The sequence below is a fragment of the Hetaerina americana genome, unplaced genomic scaffold (assembly GCF_022747635.1).
Source record: "Hetaerina americana unplaced genomic scaffold, ioHetAmer1.1.p SCAF_5, whole genome shotgun sequence".
NCBI lineage: Eukaryota > Metazoa > Arthropoda > Insecta > Odonata > Calopterygidae > Hetaerina > Hetaerina americana.
In genome coordinates, this window is record NW_027287095.1 from 94,590,717 (window position 1) to 94,612,607 (window position 21,891).

The 21,891-nt window shown below is 43.3% G+C and overlaps 2 protein-coding genes across 2 annotated transcripts in view; one reads left to right on the forward strand and one right to left on the reverse strand.

The window, feature by feature from the left end:
* LOC139693704 (early endosome antigen 1-like) overlaps positions 1–4,527 on the forward strand; it is a 31,348-nt gene extending 26,821 nt beyond the window's left edge. The window contains exon 9 of the mRNA XM_071591958.1: positions 3,279–4,527. Within this exon, the coding sequence (XP_071448059.1) occupies positions 3,279–3,431 (153 nt within the window). The 3' untranslated portion in view covers positions 3,432–4,527. The remainder of the gene's footprint in view (positions 1–3,278) is intronic.
* A 5,473-nt stretch (positions 4,528–10,000) lies between these two features.
* Positions 10,001–21,891, reverse strand: part of spo (spook) — a 23,122-nt gene continuing 11,231 nt past the window's right edge. The window contains exons 2-3 of the mRNA XM_071592603.1: positions 12,934–13,761; positions 10,001–10,335 (exon numbers count right to left, since the gene is read on the reverse strand). Coding sequence (XP_071448704.1) covers positions 10,001–10,335; positions 12,934–13,761 — 1,163 coding nt within the window. The remainder of the gene's footprint in view (positions 10,336–12,933; positions 13,762–21,891) is intronic.

The following is a 21,891-nucleotide window of genomic DNA, read 5'->3' on the forward strand; positions in this document are numbered from 1 at the left end:
ATCACAATATCTAGAGGATTTGAGACTTTAAAAGCCTTGGGAGATGTTTTGTTGGGAGACACAGCTTGTTTTTGTTGGTGTATTTTGTTTTAACTTTTAAGATTGTTTTATACCATCTAATGCATAGTTAATATTCATTATTTCATTCTGATCTGTATTGTATGTATAATTCATGCATAAATTTTATTTTAAAATTTATCTCCAAGTTTAAAGAAAATGACAACTTGTACAAAGAAAAATGGAAGTTATAATCAGCTTCATAAAAAGAGGCCAGTCAAGAAAAATATTTAACCCTTCGGGAATACAGTCAGGGAAACAGTTGAATGCATCATGGAAAGCAACTTATGTAATAGCAAATTATGTGCTCCAAATAAAATGATACATTATTGTTGGGGATAAATGGATAGCAAAATTACATCCAAAGTAAGAAATAGGATAAACTAAGTTTTAAAGTTGATGAAAAACAGATAACAGTTGTTCACGAATGTCATTCATCTTTAGGCATTTCACGTGAGCTTTACCTGCATATTGTTGGCATTGATACCAATGTTTGTGGTGTGATGATTGATGAGTTTAACCGTAAAAATCTATATTAATCTGTGCAATCAAATGCCTATGCCATAACGATGAAGTTAATTTATCTTTAGCAATATGTTTTTCAGTGAGTGAGGTGCGCAATAGAGAGTAGATGGAGTGATTGCATGAATGCCTCACCCACGAGAAGCAAAGACTTAAAATAAATGGCTATTGAAAATAATTAAGTGATATTAGATGAGTGAAGACAAATGAGTTGACTAAAAATTTAAATACAGGTTACTCTAAAAATGTTCATGTATCATTGTAATTCACTGTTGTAAGATGGGGATATTGCAGTTTTAGTAGAAATCCTTTAGAATGCTATAATTAGTCCATTGTTTGATGTAAATGTAAATATACTAGCTGATTCCATTTTGAGTACAACACATTCTCAAATTTTTTTCCTAAACTACGTACCATTGGAGGATTTATGCAAGATACCATTAGTTTTTTGTAAATGTGTCAGCATGGATGCCCTCAAAGTGGTTGAGTACGTAGTTGAAATTGGGCCGTGCAAAGGATGAGAAGTAGGTGGGATCATTGCCATCACTCCTGGGGAAGGTTTTCATGACTCTGAACTTAAACAGAGGGCTCTTTAGCTCCATTCCCAAGGATTTCCCTGCAGCGTACAAGCCCTGGGTGTGTTTAGTAGGAGCAGTCACCATGTCACACTTTCGGATGGTCTGTGATTCATGATGGAGGCAATTGGGGTCCGCCCTTACTTCTTTCTCTCATTCCTGGCAGGTTTAGCTCCCCCTCCCCCCATCTCTCCCTCCCCTCCCTCTCCTCTTTCTCTCCCTGGTTATTTATTGCCAATCCCTTGCTGGTCCTCTCCTGGATCTTTTCTTGAGATTTTAGGGAGTTGAATACCTGTGGAACATGAGTTGTATCTTAAATTAACAGTTAGACTGCTCTACTGATATGTGGTGGGTTCATCACTTCCTCTTCATGTTTTTTTAATTAATGTTTCTGACATACTCCATGACAGTGAATTTTAATTGTACTCATTATTGTATTTCAAAATTTTTATATTTATGCATAGGTGTTCGCAGGGTTGATGTACGTATACGTATTTCTGGGTTATCATGATGATCATCAGCTTGGATTGATTTCAATTCAGAGGTAAATTAACAATGTCATTGAGGAAGGTCTTTGCAGTCTAACAACGAGTTTGGTTTAAGGAATGTTGAGTAGTTTCATTTCTTGGAGAGGTTTGTGACTTTTCGTCAATATTTCTCAGTTCTCTTGGATTGTTATTCAATAAATTATTTCACCTCTGTATCTATTATTAGCAAAACTTGTATCTAATTGTGTGTATACCATATAATTCTGGCACATATTCTCTCAATTCTATGATTCCCATCAAGACCGCGTGGTATTATACCATTTAAGGTATGTTTTGGATGAACATACTCATAGACTGTAAAATCCTGCATTTGCTAGCCTTGCCTAACCGTGGCATCCCATGCCACATTAAACCCTTCTTTAACTTTACATATTTCCTTCAACTGCCTTACTCAATGTCCCTCTCATCAATCCCTTCTTCCTTGTGAAAGCCCCTTTGCCTTGTGCAATTCTTCTTCTAATTTGCAACTTAATTCTAAAATAAAATATCCCTATGACTGTGATCATCTTGGTGCAAGATGCAAACTGAACACCTATTTTAATATTTAACATAGCCTTCCCCTTTCTCAAAAACCACATAATCTTCATTTTATTTACATTTATTCTCATCCCATAACTATTGGTCAGACCTTGCAGTGTGCTCAGCAATGTTTGCAACCCCTTCGCAGATAGGCAAGCTAAAGTTTGATCATCAGCAAACCTAACTGATTTTATGAATTCCTCACTGGCTTCCATTCTTATATCCAGTTCATTCCATGCCACCTTTACCATTTCCTGTACGTATAAGTTGGTAAGCATGAGTAATAATGGACATTCCTGTCTTACTCCTCCTCATATCACTACTCCTGAATCTGAATCTGCCATATTCCCCTGAGCAGTTTGACTCATGTACAGGTTAAGGATGAGTTTCTTATCCCTCCCAGCCACTCCTACTTCCATCTTCTCCAGTGCATTTATTAATTCTATTAGGCCAACTCTATCAAATGCCTTCTCCACAGCTAAGAAGGAAACAAATACATCCCAATGGTGCTCCTGTGTTCAAATCAAATAAGGCCATGGCAATAGATAACATTACAAGTGGAACTACTGTAGAGTTTAGGAAAATTTAGAAGGGAAAATTTTTATGAGCTGATTTGTAGCATTTATGAGGGAGGAATTTGGAGGGGAAGATTTTGTAAGGTCAGTTTCCATCTCAAAAAAGGAAAATTTTTATCTTGATGTGAGCACTGCAGAACATTAAGTTTGATCCCACACGCAGCTTACGTGGTCCTATGGGTCATCGATTAGAGGATTGAGAGCAGGGAAAATGTTTACTTGGGGAAATTATGACACAAAACATATCAGTGGTCACTGATTGATGAAATCCAAAAGATTGCTGCAATATCTTGTCAGTGTTTCACCATTGTGCAAACAATCCATGTATATATGTATTATATTTCACTTAAGCATTTGAGCCAGTTTCTCTGTGGCATCTAAGGTGTTGATTGGATCTAAAGTATCACCCTATCCCTAGAATATTATACTTTTTAATTATGCTTTTAGGATACTCGGTAATGTTGCTAATTATGTTCTTGTAGGTGGCGTCACTTGAATCGGAAATCCAGAATCGCACCTTAGAATGTGGTGACAGGGGCGTGGGCAGCTTTCATTTGAGTCAAACTGCAGACTACAGTCACATGTCTGGAGGCCAAGATTATTCACAGCACTCATCACGGAAGCACAGCACTTGAACTGGGAGGTGAAGAGAGCGAGATAATGGGTTTTTTTCCTTTAATGGGATATTTTAGACAGAATGGGCACTACTAGGTCACTATTCTATTGCTATTCTAATGAAATGGATGGAAGCTCAGCAGATATCCATTTGAGCATAAAAGGGAATCCCTTGTTTAGCAATATTCATTGTGATTCCCTCCGACCATTGGGTGCAGGCTTGATTGTATATAGCCCTGCTGAGTTTCTGGTACTTGCCAAATGATGAATGGGCATTGAAAGAATGAACTCTTATATTTTGAGGGTAGGGTTGTGTGTGGCCAATTTTCATTGGTGAAAATGTCTTATTCAAAATATAAGTGCATGTTATGTTAAAATATTTATTCCAAGAGTTGCGATTAAACTCGAAGAATGTATATAATGTATAATTATATATTTGTTTTTATGCCTGTTCATGATTAAATAAATGCAGGATACTTCATAAATGCTCACGTCTCCTAGCACTTGCTGGGAAGGATTTTTACTGTTTGACACCAAATGGGGACACGGAACAGGAGCTGAGTAAAAATGAAGATGACCAATTGTTACCATCACAAATCAAGTTGCTAGTAATGAAGGTCCAATGTCTGAAACTTTTGGGAAGGAAAAATATTTAGGTTCGTAAAGATTGTTTAATATTCCAACCATTTGCATTTGGTGGAGGAGGGCAGAGCTCCTTTTTTGACCTGCTAGAATTAATTATTGGAGCTAAATTTTTTCTCATATTCACGTTTATTTCTTTAATTACTTTTTAAAAATAGTGCTTGGGAAAATCCTGTGTGTCACTGTTGGGTTTAAAATGTAGGTAATTGTAAAAGTTTGGAATCACTTTCAAAAAATTATTAATAGAAAAAAAAACCAAAATTTTCCTGGAGTTTATCTTTTGTCAAATTAAAATTATTTGCTGAAATGTGGCGGAACTATTCCATATGAGTTTACATATTATAAGAATTAATCTTGCTGAAATAAAAGTCTCAGCACCTATCTCATCTGGTATCTCATGGTTTCCTTAAAAAAAAATAAAAAAATTTTTTGCAAAAAAATTATGCAAGCTGCAACAGTAAAGTGTCATAATGGTTCATCCTGAACTTAAATAATAAGAGCATTTGAATCTATATTTTGTTATTAATTTTTCATTCTTCTTTGAAAGTTTCCATGGACTGGCTTTTGAATTGCTTCTGTTTGCGTGGTGAAAGCAACACCACATAGATCACTGCAGGTACCATGGCCTCCCTCGGACCTAGAAAACTCTTAATCCACCCCAGCTCAGCCCCTTCCTTACTCAGAGAGGAGTGCAGGAGTATTCCTCTGATGCTGGGACAAGTGCCCTCCTCGCCAGCCTTTCCCATTGTCAACTGAGTCCACAGAACGCTAGTGAGCTACCAAATGCCATCTATGTTTGACTGAGATGAAACCCTCAATGAGTAGCTCAAAAATCTTTCTTTTAAATAATAATTAGTTATTCCACTTTGGCATTTGAATGTAAAGGCTTAAATTATGGATAAAACTTCGAGGTACTTTAATTTTTTTGATCAAGTCTGCCTACAAACACTGTCCCAATGGACTACCACCTTGTAAGTGGAGGAAGTGCTTGTATGCTTGGATGACCCCTGGAGCAATGCTGATTGCTCCTGAAGAGGGGTCAATCACCCAGGCCAGAGAGGTCAAAGGTGGGAATCTAGAGGAAGGGCAGCTACTGTTCCCCTGAGAATCGGTTGCAAAGCCGACTTTCCAAAGTGGGGGGACAGTGAAGTAGTTAAACTTGTCAGTGCAAAATACAACATTTTTGTGATTCTGAAGAAAACAATGGGCAGTATTATAAAACTGAGATGAAAATTTTAATTAGAGAAACAGATAGAAGGAACTCATGCTGGAATGAAAAATAAACCTATCCAAGCTAATAGTCAGTACCCGGAAGGAATAAATTTTTTTGTAATGAAAAAATGTTTTTGAATATACTGCAACATGGCTTAACTAAGTTTAAACCCATAAAGTTCAAAATGGCACACAAGAAATCACACTGGTACATGCATTATTGGAATAAGATAGCCCTTGAGGAGACCAAGGAGATGTTTGTGTGCGTCTTAAAATAGCTCTAAATCTAATGAGAGACCTTGCAAATTATGCAAGATGAATATACCTACACTCATACCAATGTTTATGAACAAAAACGATTTTGTGTTTTGCACCATTTAAGTGTAAGCGAAAAATTCTAGTCAAATTACTCAATAGCAACTCCAAGGTGATGTAGCCTCATACTAAAGAGTTACAGAGGTAACATTTAATTATATACTCATTATGGAGAGCTAGTAAAATATTTGAAAGGAAAAACCAATGATTTTTTAAGTGTCTGTTGTCCAAATGTACGTAGACATACCTTGATTACCAAGGGTCTTGCTTATTTCTCCCAGGTAAACTCTAATTCTGCAGGTGAGCCTTCCAATTGCTGTCCAATCAGTGGTCACATCCCACAGCTTTAAGCACACTCTTGAGGTTTTAACCTTATAAAGTTAACTAGTGATATTGCTCATAATTTGACTGTTTTTGTCACACCTTAGGCTGTAAGTCACAACAGAATTTGGGAAGGGTATTCTTCAATTTAAGGAAGAAACGTTTTTGCATATTCATCTGCAATAGTTGATCAAATTGCAGTGACAGGAAAGAAGTTTTGAATGTCATTATGCCATTGGCCTTTGCTTCATGAAACACCATATAAGCATATGCATATAAGACTTTTAATGTACACATTTTTAAGAAAAAAGTCTGTTTCATGAATTTCCACTGTAAGTAATTGCACTAATTTTGTAGTTATTTATGTCTGTAATAATTTAACTAGGGAGCTTGTAGTTTGACGCCTTTCCCCCATCTCAAAACCCAGAAATTCAACTCTGGAGCTAAATGAAGAATCACTTGGGGCCTCTTCTTCTTCAGAACTTGAGTCTTTGTATGAGAAATCATTCTCCCTACCATCAGATACATTTGCATTTCGTAAATGATTTTACAACTGAGGCTCATTTCACAGCATTCCATCAAGTGTTAACCCATTCACAATTCTGCTAAGCTATTTGAGTTTTCAGTTAGTTTATTTTATTTTTCACGGCGTCCAAAACTGATCCCATACTAGCACGATAGGTTACATGATGCGTAGGCCACACATTACCTGTTCACGCCTCCGTCCCCCTTTTATCCAGTCGGCCCTTGGGATGAAATCGCAGAAATACACTTGCGGGCAGTTTTTCCTTGGGTAAGGTGTTCCTTTTGAAACTCAAAAGAGGTGTCAATTTTGTTCAATTAGTACAACAAGACAACATGTCGGTGTAATATGTTTTCTCATGCCGACAAGTTTTAACAATTACATTTCTTGCACCCTTAGAATCTACTCAGTATGAGTGTATGTCGTATGTCTGTGGGTCCATGTTTCCAATTTGTGAAAGTTCAAGATTTTCTCTCTTCCTTGTGTTAATGACAAATTTATGCAACTCCCTTGTCTTCATAGTCTGTCTTCATATTCTGTATCTTTAGTGCTATTCTAATGTTAGTTCTCATATATAGGTCATTTCTTTTGATGAATCTGTAGCACCATGATGTTGATATCTTCCTGTGTTAGCTAAGAGATCATCATCTTTCAGTCGGCAGTGATCTGAAATTCCTATCTGCTGAATTTTCCGTGCTCGTTGGCATAAGTAATCACTCATAGCTTGAATGTAATATCATAGCAGAATCTGCATCATTTTAGTCATCAAAATCTGAACGCACAAATAACTTTGTTGATTTATAGAAAAACATTTAATTTTAAAAATTCCTTTCAATATTTGTTCACAAAGTAAGGCCCTTCTGTTTCTATGATAACGTTGATGCACAAATGCGATGATTTCGGTTATCCTCCATTGCGCAATAGGCTAATGGGCATGCGGCAATGGTCTTTCTGAATGCTACCTCACCCCCATTCATCCTAAATAGTGCTCGCAATTTCTTTTCACAGCTGCCACGAATAGCTGCTGCCCTCGTGAGTGGTTTTGAACTAGCTTATTTTACACCAATTTGAACTAGTCACTGAACTCCTTAATACTTACTCTTCTTTCTTATGCTTTTATATTTTTATTCTTAAGTGATGCGTATATCATCTCATGCACCTTGCCCTCGTCATCTTGACGGTCTGTCGTTAGCCGTCTGTGCTGCGATGTCTGTGGGTTTGGCTAATACGTTCACCACGACTATCCTTCCATTGTGCTGCAGGAAGCTAGTCACTTTCCTCTTCCGCAGTGTTCTTATTTACGTCCCGCCTTTGCCCTCGCGGGGCCTGATTGGTTTGTCCTGTGCCGTTGCCCCACCAAAGGTCCCCTCCTCTGGGCCAATTCATTTCACTCGCTTCTGAGGCGTCCCATTCCATTTCACTCCCCAGTCTCTACCGCTGTCCCCGCGGTCCCAGAGACCCGTATGGCGAACTAGCCCACTTCTAGTTATAATTACCCGAGAGGGCTTTATCGGGTCTGCCATTTATTTGAATGACTTTGAAATGGAAAAAGAAATAGAGAGCCTATGTTCGTGTGGAAAATAATGTGGACGATTCCCGTTGCCTGCCACAACACAGCGCTGCAGCTTGTGAAGCAACCTTTTTTTTTACCACGCTTGCAGTGAAATGAGTTGCTGTTCCGACCTCTGCGGCCTGCAACTTCACTCACGCGAATGAGAGCCAGTAAATTGGAAATGGGTTTAAATTCTTTTGCACAGTTTTGTTTTTTATTTTATCATTTTCTGCTCAAGTCTCGACGGATTTTCCTGATCTCGCATCTCAACTGTATTACTCCGAGGTATTGACATTAATCGTCTGTAGTAAATCAAACCATAAAAATAAAAAGTAATCGGTAGAGTTTGTATGGTCCTCAAAACCAGAAGACATACAAATAATATGTACTTTTAATATTATTACGTTTTCTTATTTCACATAAATACATTTCCCTCATTATTAACTGATTTATTCTCCATATCACCTGGATGGCGACAGGAAACACCTTATGGAGAAAATACTATTATCTGATTAATATTTCAATGCACTTTTTAAGTAGTCTCATTGTTTACTGAACCATAAATCTCGTCATTGAAGGAAAATGATCACCCTCCGTTGGACCCCCCCCCCTTCTCCCTCTTCTGCCGCCAGGATGGTGGCGCACGGAATGAGAGCTCAACAACATTTGAAGTCGATTCGCAATTATTAGCCTTTAAAATATCCGATTTCTGGAAGAATGTTATCTCCATGGTCTCGCGAGTTTCAGCTGACCACGCACGACCGAGGGAGAGGTACTGGCGTATTTGATTGACTGGTTACAGAGTTAAATTCCTTGATAAAATGGAAAACGGCGACAATGGGGCCGAATAACCTGCCGGTGTCCTTGATTTTGGCGGTGTCTGAAAAATCTGGAAATATCTTCGACAGTAAAAGAATGCCCAGGAACTGTTGTTGTACGATTACGCCAACCAACCTGGTTTTTGTTTATTTGCCAACTATCAGCTGTGTGCATTTAACGAGTACTGCTGAAGAGCGCGCTTCTATGCCTTTAATTTTATTTTCTATTTACCTCAATTCCTCATATGCCCCACGTTAGAATTGCCCGCCTTTAATAATTTTCCAAGTCTTGCACTTACCTTAAAACTTTAAAAGTTGTAATTATTATGCCTGTCTTTATAAATAAAGTGGTTCGCAGTGCGTTATAACTATATTTACGAAAGGCAACGTTTCTTAAAATTATTTCATGGACTGTTCTTTATCATAAATTGTGGTTATAACAGTGTGGGTTATTGCAGCTTTTGATCTGGAAAAACTGGAAATGCCCCGTAATTTTGCAATTGAATTTTTGTGATCATCCTCGAAAAACCAGGGTGGGGTGATATTGTCGCGAGTGTCGACAAATGAAGATGGCCAATGCGTCGTCGTGTTACTGCTGGTGAGGATTAGCCATGGCGTGTCGATTATATTCCTCTGCGACCGGAGCCGGCGGAAGGGAATGAATGAATGAAACACACTCGGTGAGCGTCGCTTTGCGTTTTATTTATAAAATATGGACTGGAGTTTGATTACATCATCATTAAAAATAAATTATTTACACTTGCACGTGGGCACGCACGAAAGTCAGCGGGCCAAGGGAGGGCGGGGGCCCGGGAGAAGGGGGTGGTTTTGAAGGGCCAAAGGGGTGGTACGAAGGGGGTGAGTGAAAAATCATGATTGAAACTTGTATACAATGTCGAATGTCGCAATAAATAATCGTCGATGGTTTGTTGATGAAGCCGACCCACCGATCGGGGCGCCGCCATTCGGACGCGACAGCAGACGGTCGGTCTCGAGGCCGCGCGAGCTCGGTCGGGCGGGCCGCACTCGCAACCAGCAGCAGCGGCGGTCGAGCCAAATGAAAGTCGCTCTCCCGCCACTCTAGTCCTCGCGGAGCGCAGTGAAATGAGAGATGCATGCTAATTACGGACATACACTAGATACCAAAGAATAGGAATAAATAGAGTGAAGTGGTGGAATGGGGAGGGGGAGAGACTGGTGCCCCCCCTAGGCGCACCGCGGGGTGAAGACGAGAGGGAAGGTGTCCGGCGGGAGGGCGACGCAGGCAGGCACGGTGCGGACGCCGGGGGGTGCGGGGTGGATGTCGAATTGCTGCACGAGCGAGCCGAGGAGGAGGAAGGCGAAGGCGTGGACGAGGCGGGACCCGATGCACGTCCTCTTGCCCGTGCCGAAGGGAATGAAGTGCTCCGGCTTGACCACGCCGCCCTCTGCGGACAGGAAGCGCTCCGGCCGGAACTCGGACGGCGCCTCCCAGTGATCCTCGCTCCTGTTCAGCTCGTAGTTGTTGAGGAAGACCACCGTGCCCTTGGCGACCGCGTACCCTGCGCGCGGGGGGAGAGAGAGATGCCGTGAGAGTCGCGCTCCAAAGAGGATGCACACATTCAGACATCCAAATATATGTACGTGCATGCATTATGACAACCACAATGACTTTCAGCTGGAACGTCTAGCACTTCGGCACACGGGGGAGAAATGTTAGAATTACGCGTTGTCGGGGCATTTGTTCACAGCGATCTTCCACGCTCACTTCGACTAGAACAGGTACACCGTTTGAGAATACAAATAATGCCTAAGCAATACGAGAAACATTTAAAAAAAACTCAAAAACTCTCAAATAGGCGTCATATTAAACTCACCGACAATTTTCACACCCTTGCCGTCTAAAACATTAAATATAAATGCACGCTTGTAGCGTTCAGCGTACTCTTACGAGAATGCACTCTTTAGAAAGCTTTGCTAGCAGTCCACGATGGGTGCCAACAAGTTCCATGGATAGAAGATCCAATGAAAGTGATCTATTTTCGGTTTAAGTGGCTCATCTCCCTTCCTTAATTCGCGAAACACTGCGGAAGTCAGTCGGCTTATGCATTTATTTAACAATGACGTAGTTGAAAGAAGACGAGTGTGATCCTTAAATTCACAGACACTGAGCAGGAAAAAAAAAGGAATTTAAATTCGGCCAACATATCCTAATTACTTAATCCAGTTTTTCGACTTAATTTGACTCTTTGCATTTAGTTTTTGTTGAGAGGCGATTTTCAAGTTTCATTTCGAACAATATAGGCCAACTGTCACTCTTGGAGATACAGTTTTTGAATGAACTTTCGAGAAAATCCCCTTTCCTAGGAATTGTGCCTTTATAACTGAGACGAAGACTATTGCAATTTCCCAAAAAACTAAAATTTATTTCCGACTAGTTTCGATGCACTACATCATTTTCAAGTGAAGCTCTCACTGCACAGGTCCAATATATAAATAAATATATATATATATATATATATATATACACACATATATTAATATATATATATATACATATATACATATATATATACATATATATATATACATATACACATATATTAATATATATATACATATATACATATACACATATATATATATATGTATATATATACATATACACATATATTAATATATATATATACATATATATAGTACAATACACAGTAACACACAATTTAGAAACACAAAAAAAGAACACACACGAAATATCAAGAAATAACGTGAGTGTTCTTCTTTTTTTGTGTTTCTAAATTGTGTTACTGTGTATTGTACTATTCGTCACTTTCGTGTTACGTCTACGAAAGCATATATATATATATATATATATATATATATATATATATATATATATATATATATATATATATATATATATATATATATATGACCGGTGCAGTGAGATCTTCACTTGAAAATTATGTAGTACATCGAAACTATACGGAAATAAATCTTAATTTGGTGGAAAATTGTGCTAGTCTTCGTCTCTGTTATATTGTCCCTTTGTTCAACTAGACAGGTACTGCTATTAGTGTCGAAAAATCGTAATTTTTAAATTTTGTTAGTGTCGTTAAGTATTAGCTGACCTGTCATTATTCTTTTCAAATCGATGAACAAGAACTTCTAAACTGCACCATGCATGTTCGGCGTATGTTTGCGAAGGCATACATATTTCAGTGGAGGACTTGGCTTTATAATGGGAAATTACTCCATAAATGATTTCTTTGTGCTGTAAATTTCTTGGAATATACGTAGAACCATACGGCGTTGGCTGTCTAGATCATTGACAAGTGTCGAGAGAAAATGAGCCTCGCACACAAAGTCGATCACTAGGAGAGCAAAAATCATTCGCGTGCTTCGAACCCGGATCCCTCGATTGCTGGCTTCGAACGCCAGTCCAAGAGAATGATTGCACACCGATCTGGTATTCGCTGCTTCCGCACAAACACACGGAGCGGGTGACTCCGCTGAAGCTGCTCTAGTGCCATCCCCTGCGGTTTCTGCGAACGAACCTCCAAACAATTCGTTCCCAGCTCGCACCCCCTAAACCAGTTTAAGTACACGTATTTCTTCGTCTACACGTACATGGGACCCTGCCGCAAATTAGAGCTTTGTGGCATGGGGTGATTCCACACCAGACATCCAAATTAGTATTAAAATTAAATATTGCATGAGTGGCACTATCTAATGAAATTTTAGATCATTTCAATTTTGGAAATTATTTTAACGAAAGCATAATATGAGCTGCGGTATTGTAGTTTAAAATACTCCCCCTTCGTATGCGACACGAGCTGCTGGTAATGAGAATAAAATAATACATGGCACTAGAAAAATAAACTTTAGATAAAATAATCACCACATACAATTCTATGTAGCAGGAAAATGATTGGAATCATTGGCGCAGTAGCCGGTAGTAACTCCGATACCGTATCTTTTGCGGCGGGGTAAATTATATTTTAAATCTGTCGATTCCAGAGTCGATCACTCTGATATCACGTTCGTGAACTCTCCTGTCGTAGCACGACGGAGCTAATGATGTATTTTCAACATGATCGCGAGTGAGGCTCGCTTCCAATTTCGACGGGGCGTGTTAGGCGAGGGCGGGGCACACGTACCGTCCACGGAGGTGTCCTGGGTGGCGACGTGCGGCACGATGGGCGAGGAGGCCTTCCTTAGCGTTTCGAGCACGGTGGCCTCGGTGTAGGGCATGGCGGGGCGGTCGGCGAGGGAGAGGGGGCGCGCGAGCGGGCCGCCCGTCGCCGCGTCCGCCTCCCGCCGGATCCGATCAGCGACGACCGCGTTCTCGGCGGCCGCGGCTAGCGACAGCATGAGCAGGTTGCCGATGGCCGAGTGACCACCCAGGAAGTCCTCCAGCTCGAAGAGCACGTGCTGCCACGTGAGGTCGGGGTCACTCTCGAGGTGCAAGAGCAGGGCCTCGGTGAAGTCCGCCGGGCCCTCGTCCTCCGCCGGGGGCCCTCGGCGCCTCTTCTCCTCGATGGCGCGCCGGTGCGGTTCGATGATGCTGCGTAGGATGAACTGCCGGATCTCCTGCGCCCACAGCGACAGGCGCGCCATGTGCGAGCGGTAAAGGGGCAGCAGCCACGGGAGGAAGTCCACGGCGTAGCCCTGGTTGATGTCCCAGAAGATCTCGTCGAAGCGGCGCACCATCAGGGTGAACACGGGGTCGTCGTACTCGAAGCGGCGCGAGCACATGTAGCGGGTGAACATGTTGGCGCAGGCGGCCAGCAGGAGGGGCTTGATGTCGAGGGCCCGGCCGCGGGGGCCCGCTCGCCTGCCCACCTCCTCCCGCAGCAGGGCCGCCTCGGAGGCCCCGGCCGCGTCCAGGCGGCCGTAGTGGGCGGAGGCGAGGCGCGGGGAGCAGTAGACGCGGGCGATGCGGCGGCGGGTGCGCTGCAGCTCGGACCAGTCGCAGAGCGCGAGGGCTGCGGAGAGAGAGCGAGAGAGGGGGGGGTTGTTATTACTACGCGTGAACACCCCTTGCCGGCAGCACATGGCACCCATCATCCGCGTATCTCACGGATAGATCGGGAGACATTAGTTACACGACTGCAGGCTGGCCGTCGGGGATAGAAAATCAATCCCCTAGACCGGAAAGGGTCCCAGCACGAGTATTGAAAGAGTTGGCGCCAGAAATGGCACCATTTCTAGAAAACATAATGAATAAATTACTGTCAGAACGTGAAGCTATACAGACTAATGGCAGACGACACCCTCATTTATGAAAGCGGAGATTATCTACCGATATCATCATATCCCTCTGGTGCATAATTCTAGAGCATATTATGGAAACGTCATGCACTTATTATCTCATCAATTTTCATCAACACCTGGCTGTCGTAAAATGTGAAAGAGTGCTTGAGTTCGTCAGTAATCAAGCAAGCGTTTTTAGAATTCATACAAGCGTCGTTTAAGTACCATATAACCACAGTAATCAACCCGAAGGTCGGTTTGGTAAGTTAGGATAGAGTCCACCCAGTACTAAGCCCTATACGGCGTTAGAAATTCATTCACGCATTAGCTTGAAAGGAGGGCATATTCTTTTCCCTGTGCCACTAATATGGTTTCTCAGGATCATCTGGTACCCGAAAAACCACACAGCTCGGGTGAAGCTGAGGGTGCCCATAGGCGTCTCCCGGAATCGAACCCGGATCATCAGGTGATTAGTCCAACTCTGTATCAGGACAACCACGTTCTAATGAACCATATAAATAAGCTAAGACACTATTTTCGTAATTTTGGAATTAATGATGAAGTAGTGGGTTGAGTTCGCGATTTTGTGAATTCGGTCTATGGTGTCCCTCGGGAACTCGCGATCGGCTCCCTCCCCTTCTTTAGCATAAATGACCCTAATACGAAAGTAACAAGCATTGTCATACGCACTATTCTACCCAGAAATAATGAATCGAACTGTGGGGTTCTTGCTAGGGATCCCAACAGTTTTAGAGCTCGCTGTCCTGAAAGGAGTCTCGCACTAAATCAGGAAAATACGTAACAGCAAAGAATCCATGGTACATGGAATTCAAACACCCTCTGTTTAATGGTTTATGTGACCTCTGTTACCGGAAACCCTTCCACACGCCCACCCGGAGGCTTACATGCATATTGTGCGATTTATCTGCTGGTAATGTCTTCCAAGAGCTACGTACTCTCAAAAGGGTGTTCCGTTTAGAATCCTACATTCGAATCGTTTTTCGTGTGCATATACACCAATGATAAAATTCAATTCATAAATTACTGTTGACGTATAACACCGAAAATGAGAAGTACATAAGGAAGACCATGAAATATTGCAAGGACGACTGTATAAATATAATTCATAAAATAAATATTCAGGGGCGGGATTTGAAACGGACATCATCCCCTCACAGGTTAAGGTCAGACTTTTGTGACCCTGCCGGGCCGGGTGGGGGGGGGGAGCCGCCACACCTTCCAGCATCCTTGGAGAAGGGTGAGGAGGGTTGGAAGATGTCCGCGAAGCCCGGCAGCGACCCCAGAAGTCGACATTTCTCACGTGTATGACTGATTTCATTTTTTTCTTTTGCAAAATTCACATGTATTTTTTTATTTGAAGGGTCTTCACAAGCTCTTCCTCTGTGCCACACACCTACATATGATCGCTATCCCTCGTTAGAATTGCTATTATTTTACCCTTGTTTTTTTAAACGGTCGATGCTGTTTATTTACTGTTAAATATCATCAGCGGCTCCAGATTCCTTCACAACTTGAGAGTGCATCCGCAGCAGCTGGGGAGTAAGTGGCGTCGCGTCGATTTGCCTTGGCCAACGAACTAGCGAAAATTTTCGTGAGCACCGCGAGATTCCCACCAAAGCGGGCACCACGAGATATGCAAATTCGACGGACGGGCAGCCGTGTGAAATGAAGTTTGGTCCCGGTTCCTCTACTTCCCACCAGGCTTCCTCGAATGACCAATTATTAACGGGTTTTATCGCACGTCCTTCCTCTGATTTCCATGAAAGTGGCTCCATTAAGAGGTCCTCTAATGACCCAAAGCGTATCTCAAAAGTATTCCTCCTCACTGGAAGCAATAACCGTGGAAGTTAACGTAGCGTGCTCCCTCCTGAGAGGAAATTGCAATCAGGTTAAAAAGCTTCCGTCGGCGGCGGCCGGGGGTCGGGTGGTGAGGTGTGTGTGTTTATTATTCATCCCCTTGCGTTTTTTTCCACCCCCGGAACCGCCTCCTTTTGTTTCCGAACCCCTCCCCCCCCCCCACGACTAGTTTCCTCCACCCCTGATTTCCCCAACTCCTCCTCCTTCCCCCTCCCATCCGCCGCCCCGCCCTCCCGTGGCCGCCCCACGAACTAGACCCGTGGTCAAGGCCGGCGCACCACGGCGCGGCCCGCCCGCCTGCCGGACGGCGGGGGGACTCTCCCGAGGACGAGGGGATGCGAGCTCTTGGGAGGCTGTCGGCCGAATCGGGCAACCCCCGAAGAATACCTGCTATCGAGCTCCGCCCGAGTGAGCCTCCCCATGGGCGCGATACACGGAATACGTAGTACGTATACCTCCCCGAATTTTTTTAATCTCTCGGCGCGACGAAGAGCCTTTTAAAACACTCGTGGGGAAAACCACCTCCCGTAGACATCCTTCGAGGACGCCGCCAGATGCAGTCGTAGCTCACGCGTCGGGGATGTCGAGAGAGCCCGGCAGCGTTCGAGGTGAAAATTGCCGAAATCATCAAAAAGTGTTTCCATCGTCAAGTGGATCAATGACTCGGAAATTTCCGCATTAGAGCGCTGAGCTGCAGACCAGAGAGGGTCGTGGTTCGATTCCGAGTGATATCTCTAGGCACCTTCAGCTTCACCCCAAGCCCTGTGGTTTTTCGTGTACCAGAACTTACTGGGAAACCATAGACGGCACATTTAAAGGAACTGGCCTCCTTTCCATGCTGATGTGTGAATGTCACGCGCTGTTGGGCTGAGTACTAGGTGAGCTCAACCCTCACCTATCAAAACGACCTATTGGTGGTTTTGTCGCAGAAATTGCCACCATGTAAGGCACTGATGGCGAAGGTCGAGATGATCTGTCCGGTATTTCCCACAGGTGTGGGCGAGAGTGATGATATTCACGGTCTTTGCCACATTACTTACTGCGACGGAAACAGGCAATCACCGCGCTCAAGTTTCTTATTCAAATAACGTGTAATGGCATTCCCTCTGGTAAAATATTCCGGAGGTGAAATAGTCCCCCAATCGTGTATCTCCGGGTGAAGACTACTGTTAGGGACACGTCAATTTAGGTGGGTAAATGCAGGATAGGGGTAAGGAATGCTGGGCCGCTATGAGTGTGCTGGAAGTCGAAAAATACGGAAATGGAGAGGGGCACACGCACTTGGGAAGGAGAGAGGGTGGGAGTGGGCGGGATCAAGTAGTAAGTGGGTGGTGTCGACGACTTCCGGAGCGACGGTGTCGATCGGATCATAGTACGAGTGGGCATCATGCTCAAGAAAGAAATGTGCAAGAAGAGTCAAATCAGGCTGGAAAAACAGCGAGGGGATTCCAGTGGTAAAGTTAGAGGGAGAGAGGACACGGAGATAATGCAGGTACAGCATTTAACCATTCAGAAGAGGAAATGGAAGAAGTGCACGAACAAATAACTGGAAGATGTTCTGGGAGGAACGGAAGGGAAGGAGAACTAAATAGTGACGGGAGATTGGAGGGCTGTTGGTGGGAGGGGGAAGCGGCGTGAGACAGTTCGGATTGGGAAAACGGAACGCCGCGGGAGAGAGTGAGATAGAATCCTGTAACGAGAGAAACATGACTGTGGCAAACACCATCTTCGGACAACATCGCAGAGGAAGATACACGTGGAAGATGCCGAGGGATAGGTCAAAAGCACCATATTGACAACATTATTGTCATGACGAGATACAAGGACCAAGTTTAGCAATGTGAGAGCTATCTTGGGGCAGATATAAACAACGATCAAGAACTTCAGGTCATGGACTGGCGAATTCGATACTAGAGGATGAAGAAAGGGGCACGGGAACCCAGATGGATCAAAAAGTAACAGGAGGAACAGCAAGCAAGAGAAAAGTTCACCGTGACAGAAAAGTAGAATGTAAGGAGGAGACTAGCTGATAAGGAAGGTGGAATGAAATAAATATTATATTATAATAAGTAAAGTAGCAGATGAGCAACTCGCAAGGGAGTTGGCGAAATTTAAGCGGTCACGCTATAGGAATACTCATAGAGGCAAGAAGAAAACACACAAATCCAAGATTTTAAACCGAGTAATTAATTTAATCAAGGTTACGGAAGCGAGCAGTACAAGAGCGGATGGAAAGCTGGTTCGGAGATTTCAATGTCAACATAAAGGATGGAGCCGGCGAAACAAATGGGTGGAGAGACAAAAATCAAGAAAAGAAAAACCCCACGTCCAAGATGCCAATGAAATACCCTAATGGAAGACAGGAAGCCTTGGTATGAGAAGGAATGCATGCATGCATACACCAAGTGCCCAAATCATTTGAAGGTGTCTTAGTTAAAGAAGAAATCCTGATCGAGATTCGGAGTCTGATTTGACAGGGCCGTGAACGACCTGGTCAACAACGAGCACCAAGAGTTGACCAAATAAATGGAGAAATAATCAAGGCACTCGGGTTCAAAGCGAAGGATACTCTGTACAGGACGATATTTTTACGATGTCGTGCTATTCGCAATGATATCCACCCACCTTTGCATCAAAATCGATATTTCGGTAGCTAGGAATTGTGAGATTTTACATTTTTCTTGTACAAAAAAGGCTACGTTCAAAAATATAAGTTTATCCCTACGGACTCGTTCACATTTCACGGCAGTCCTACTTAACTCCTCTCTATCTAGGTTTTCTGATGCTCTCGGCGAAAAACATTCGCGGCAATGAAACTTTCGAACCGCTCTTGAAGGGCATCGGTTTCTGCTTGAATTTTTTCCATTGGCGTGCTTATAATCATTGGCTAGCGCAAGTGTCCGTCGTGCGCCGATGGAGTCCTTCCTTCCCTCGAAGGGAAGCACCATCACGCAGGGGGACCGCGCACTGCCCGGGGCGGGGCGGGTTGACCTCACGCTAGGGAAGACTCCCCTCAATCCATAATTCGTGCCGATTTCACGACGAGTCCCGATGGCGGTCGCGCATAGCATGTGGTGAGATCCTCCCGATGATTTCACCCAGATTTAAAGCCATGTCTCCTCGGGCTCACTGGCTATAATATTTTCTAGCTATCGGGTCCTCCTCTAGTGCCCGCGTCGATTCGATCTAAGAGGGTTGCCAGCCTCAATTGAATTCGACTGAAACCCTCGCTCTCGACTCACACCTTCACTAGAAAGATATTATGAACAAGGTTTGTATAAAAAGCATAAGTAACAATTGTTCCCTGACGTGTGCGTCAAGTGCTGAATTCAGACCGTCAGTTAAGTGTGCGCATGCCCGCAGATCGTATTATTGGCATTTATGATATGACAGTGCACACACTATTATCGCTGAAAATGTGACGATGCGAAAGATTTGTGTCCAACTAGTCCCGAATGTCTTGACGGGCGACCAAGAGCAGAGTCAGTCGAGAGTATCTGCTTACGAAGACTTTCAGCATCAACAATGTGACGATTCCCCAACCCCCTCACAGTCTCCCCGACTTAGCACCAGGAGACTACTATTTCCTATTCCCAAAAGTGAAATCCTTCCTCAAATGACACCACCATGGGACCCTAAGTGCCGTCAAAAAAGCTTGCAAGGCTACCCTTATCCGGAATCCGCCTACCAGGGAGCCTTCGAGTCGTGGAAAGGCCGCTTTGGCAAAAGTGTAATGACACTCAAGGGATGTGCTTTGAATAATTTTGCGTAGGCATTGTAGCAATATCTGGAATAAACCTTTTTTCCAAAACTTTTAATGCAAACCATGTGTGTGATTTTGATACAAGATATTTAAATCTCCCAGCAGCTGTTCCTAAGAGCCGCGATTCGACGGGAGGGGATTCCAGACCCGCCAGATTCGCCATTCGACGTCAGGTCGTAGTTTTTGCTCCGGCGTCCCATCGGCGTTTGGTGCTTTCACGGGAGGCCAAGCCGCGCGGTAAGGCATCCAACACCTCCCGCATTCCCCGCTCCGGAGCGCTCAGTCCTGGGAATCAACTACATAAACTGCAAAAATGGCGATCCACCCATTTAGGCGAGGCTATGAGCGAGGGAAGTGATCTCTTCCGGCTCTATTTATAACCTTCCTGTCTTCTCTCTTATGGTCGCTATCGTTTTTACTTGGCCATATTCTAATAATTCCAAACAAGGCATGCAATATGAAAATCAAATGTTCCTTAAATTCTAATCACCAATGAAGAAGTTGAATAATCAATACCACGGAAATATATTCGCCCCAGCTTGCATAGTATACTGCAGTATATCAAGTTTAAAACTCCACGCATGCAAGACGAATTGCTGTTATGGAGAGCAATAAGCAATTGTCTTCAACAATGCCTACAAACCAGCCTATTTAACAGAGAAATCTTATTGCTCGCGGGAAGAATGATATTTCAAACGTTTGATATCATCAAACAAAAACTTTGTGATTCCACTTACAAAACATGCTTTAATTATTCTGTGCGTATGTAAGTTTTGTGTGCGTAAATTATGCGACAAATTCGACTTGTGATTTGACTTTCGGTCCGTGCGTGATTCCCAAACTCATTTTTCTATTAATTTAATTTATGTTACAAGCAGATCGTTTTAAAAACTTGTCAACTCTCTGTGGCACGCGATTCGATTAGGCAGAGCCAAACCGACCATATGTATATATGTATGTAAGTATGTGTTTGTGAGCCCTTTCCAAGTGAATGAGCCTGAAACGCTTCTCGGTATGACTGCCGTGAGGTCGAATCGCCAAGCGTCGGGTGTTCCTGGGATACACTGCATGTGTTTCATGAAACCACTGCGAGTAGTCAAGACTTCCGGAGGCTTCGAGAGGCCTCAGCGGAGGGGCGCTGGCCCGTTAACCGCGCCGGAACTTGACGAAGTGAACGGAAGGAATCCGGACCCATTCATCATCCTCCGAAGCTCTCCACTTCACTCCTGGAGATACACATTCCCGTGATTGTTGCGCGGATTCGCCTTTCGGTGTGAGGGCGTCGCCCAGAAAGACCGTGGGGGATGGGAAGGCGTCCTTCGCACCCCGCCTCGACTGGCCTCCTCTCTCGGGCGTCGGCGGCGATCGGCGTCCGTCGCCAATGACTGAAGTGTTCGGCTGACACCCGCAAGGGAACTCCAGCGGGAATATAATCGGCAAAAATGTTGGCAGAATCTAATACTTTTTTTTCATTACTAAAATGCAATCCAGCGTCCAGCAATCACCACTTTTCACAGGTAAAGAATCGTTATTACGGCAGATACATTACTAGAACTTTTGATTACATTGCATGTGATTACCCTACACGGGAAAGATTACGTTAAGGTTGTTCCAATTTTACAACATCACCACTCGTATTTGGTTACAAGGCAGTGCAGACGATAGAAGTAAAAATCTTGGGTGAATGAGGAAGTGCTTTCGCAATTGCTATCGAGTAACATTGGTTCCCCTTAATCAATGATTTTGGGTACGAATATATTTCTCCATGATACACGTTATGTGTGATTTGTAATCTCTGGCCATTACCAAAAGAAGTTCACCCTCCAGGACCTCGGCAATTGCTGTTTTTGTCTCCACAATTATTTCACCCGCGTGGACGGTACTAAGGATATTTGTGATACGAGTGCATCACTAACTAAGCGAGAAAACAGAGGCTGAATTAATGTTATATTCCGTCTTGAACGCATATTTCAAGCTCCGTTTGAAGAAATGTGTCGTCGGACTTTGCACAATAGCTAAATATTGCTGAGTCCACCAATTAAATGGATCATACTGGCCAGCAACAACAATATTACTAGACCTTAAATCTGATACAGCGGAAGAGAGAACATTGATCCGTGGAAATAATTAATGATCACAGCCGAAGGTACGTATTCCACCCAACGAAATGCCTTTTTCATCCTGTTGATGAAGATTATAGTGGGCTTCAATTTTTCATAGA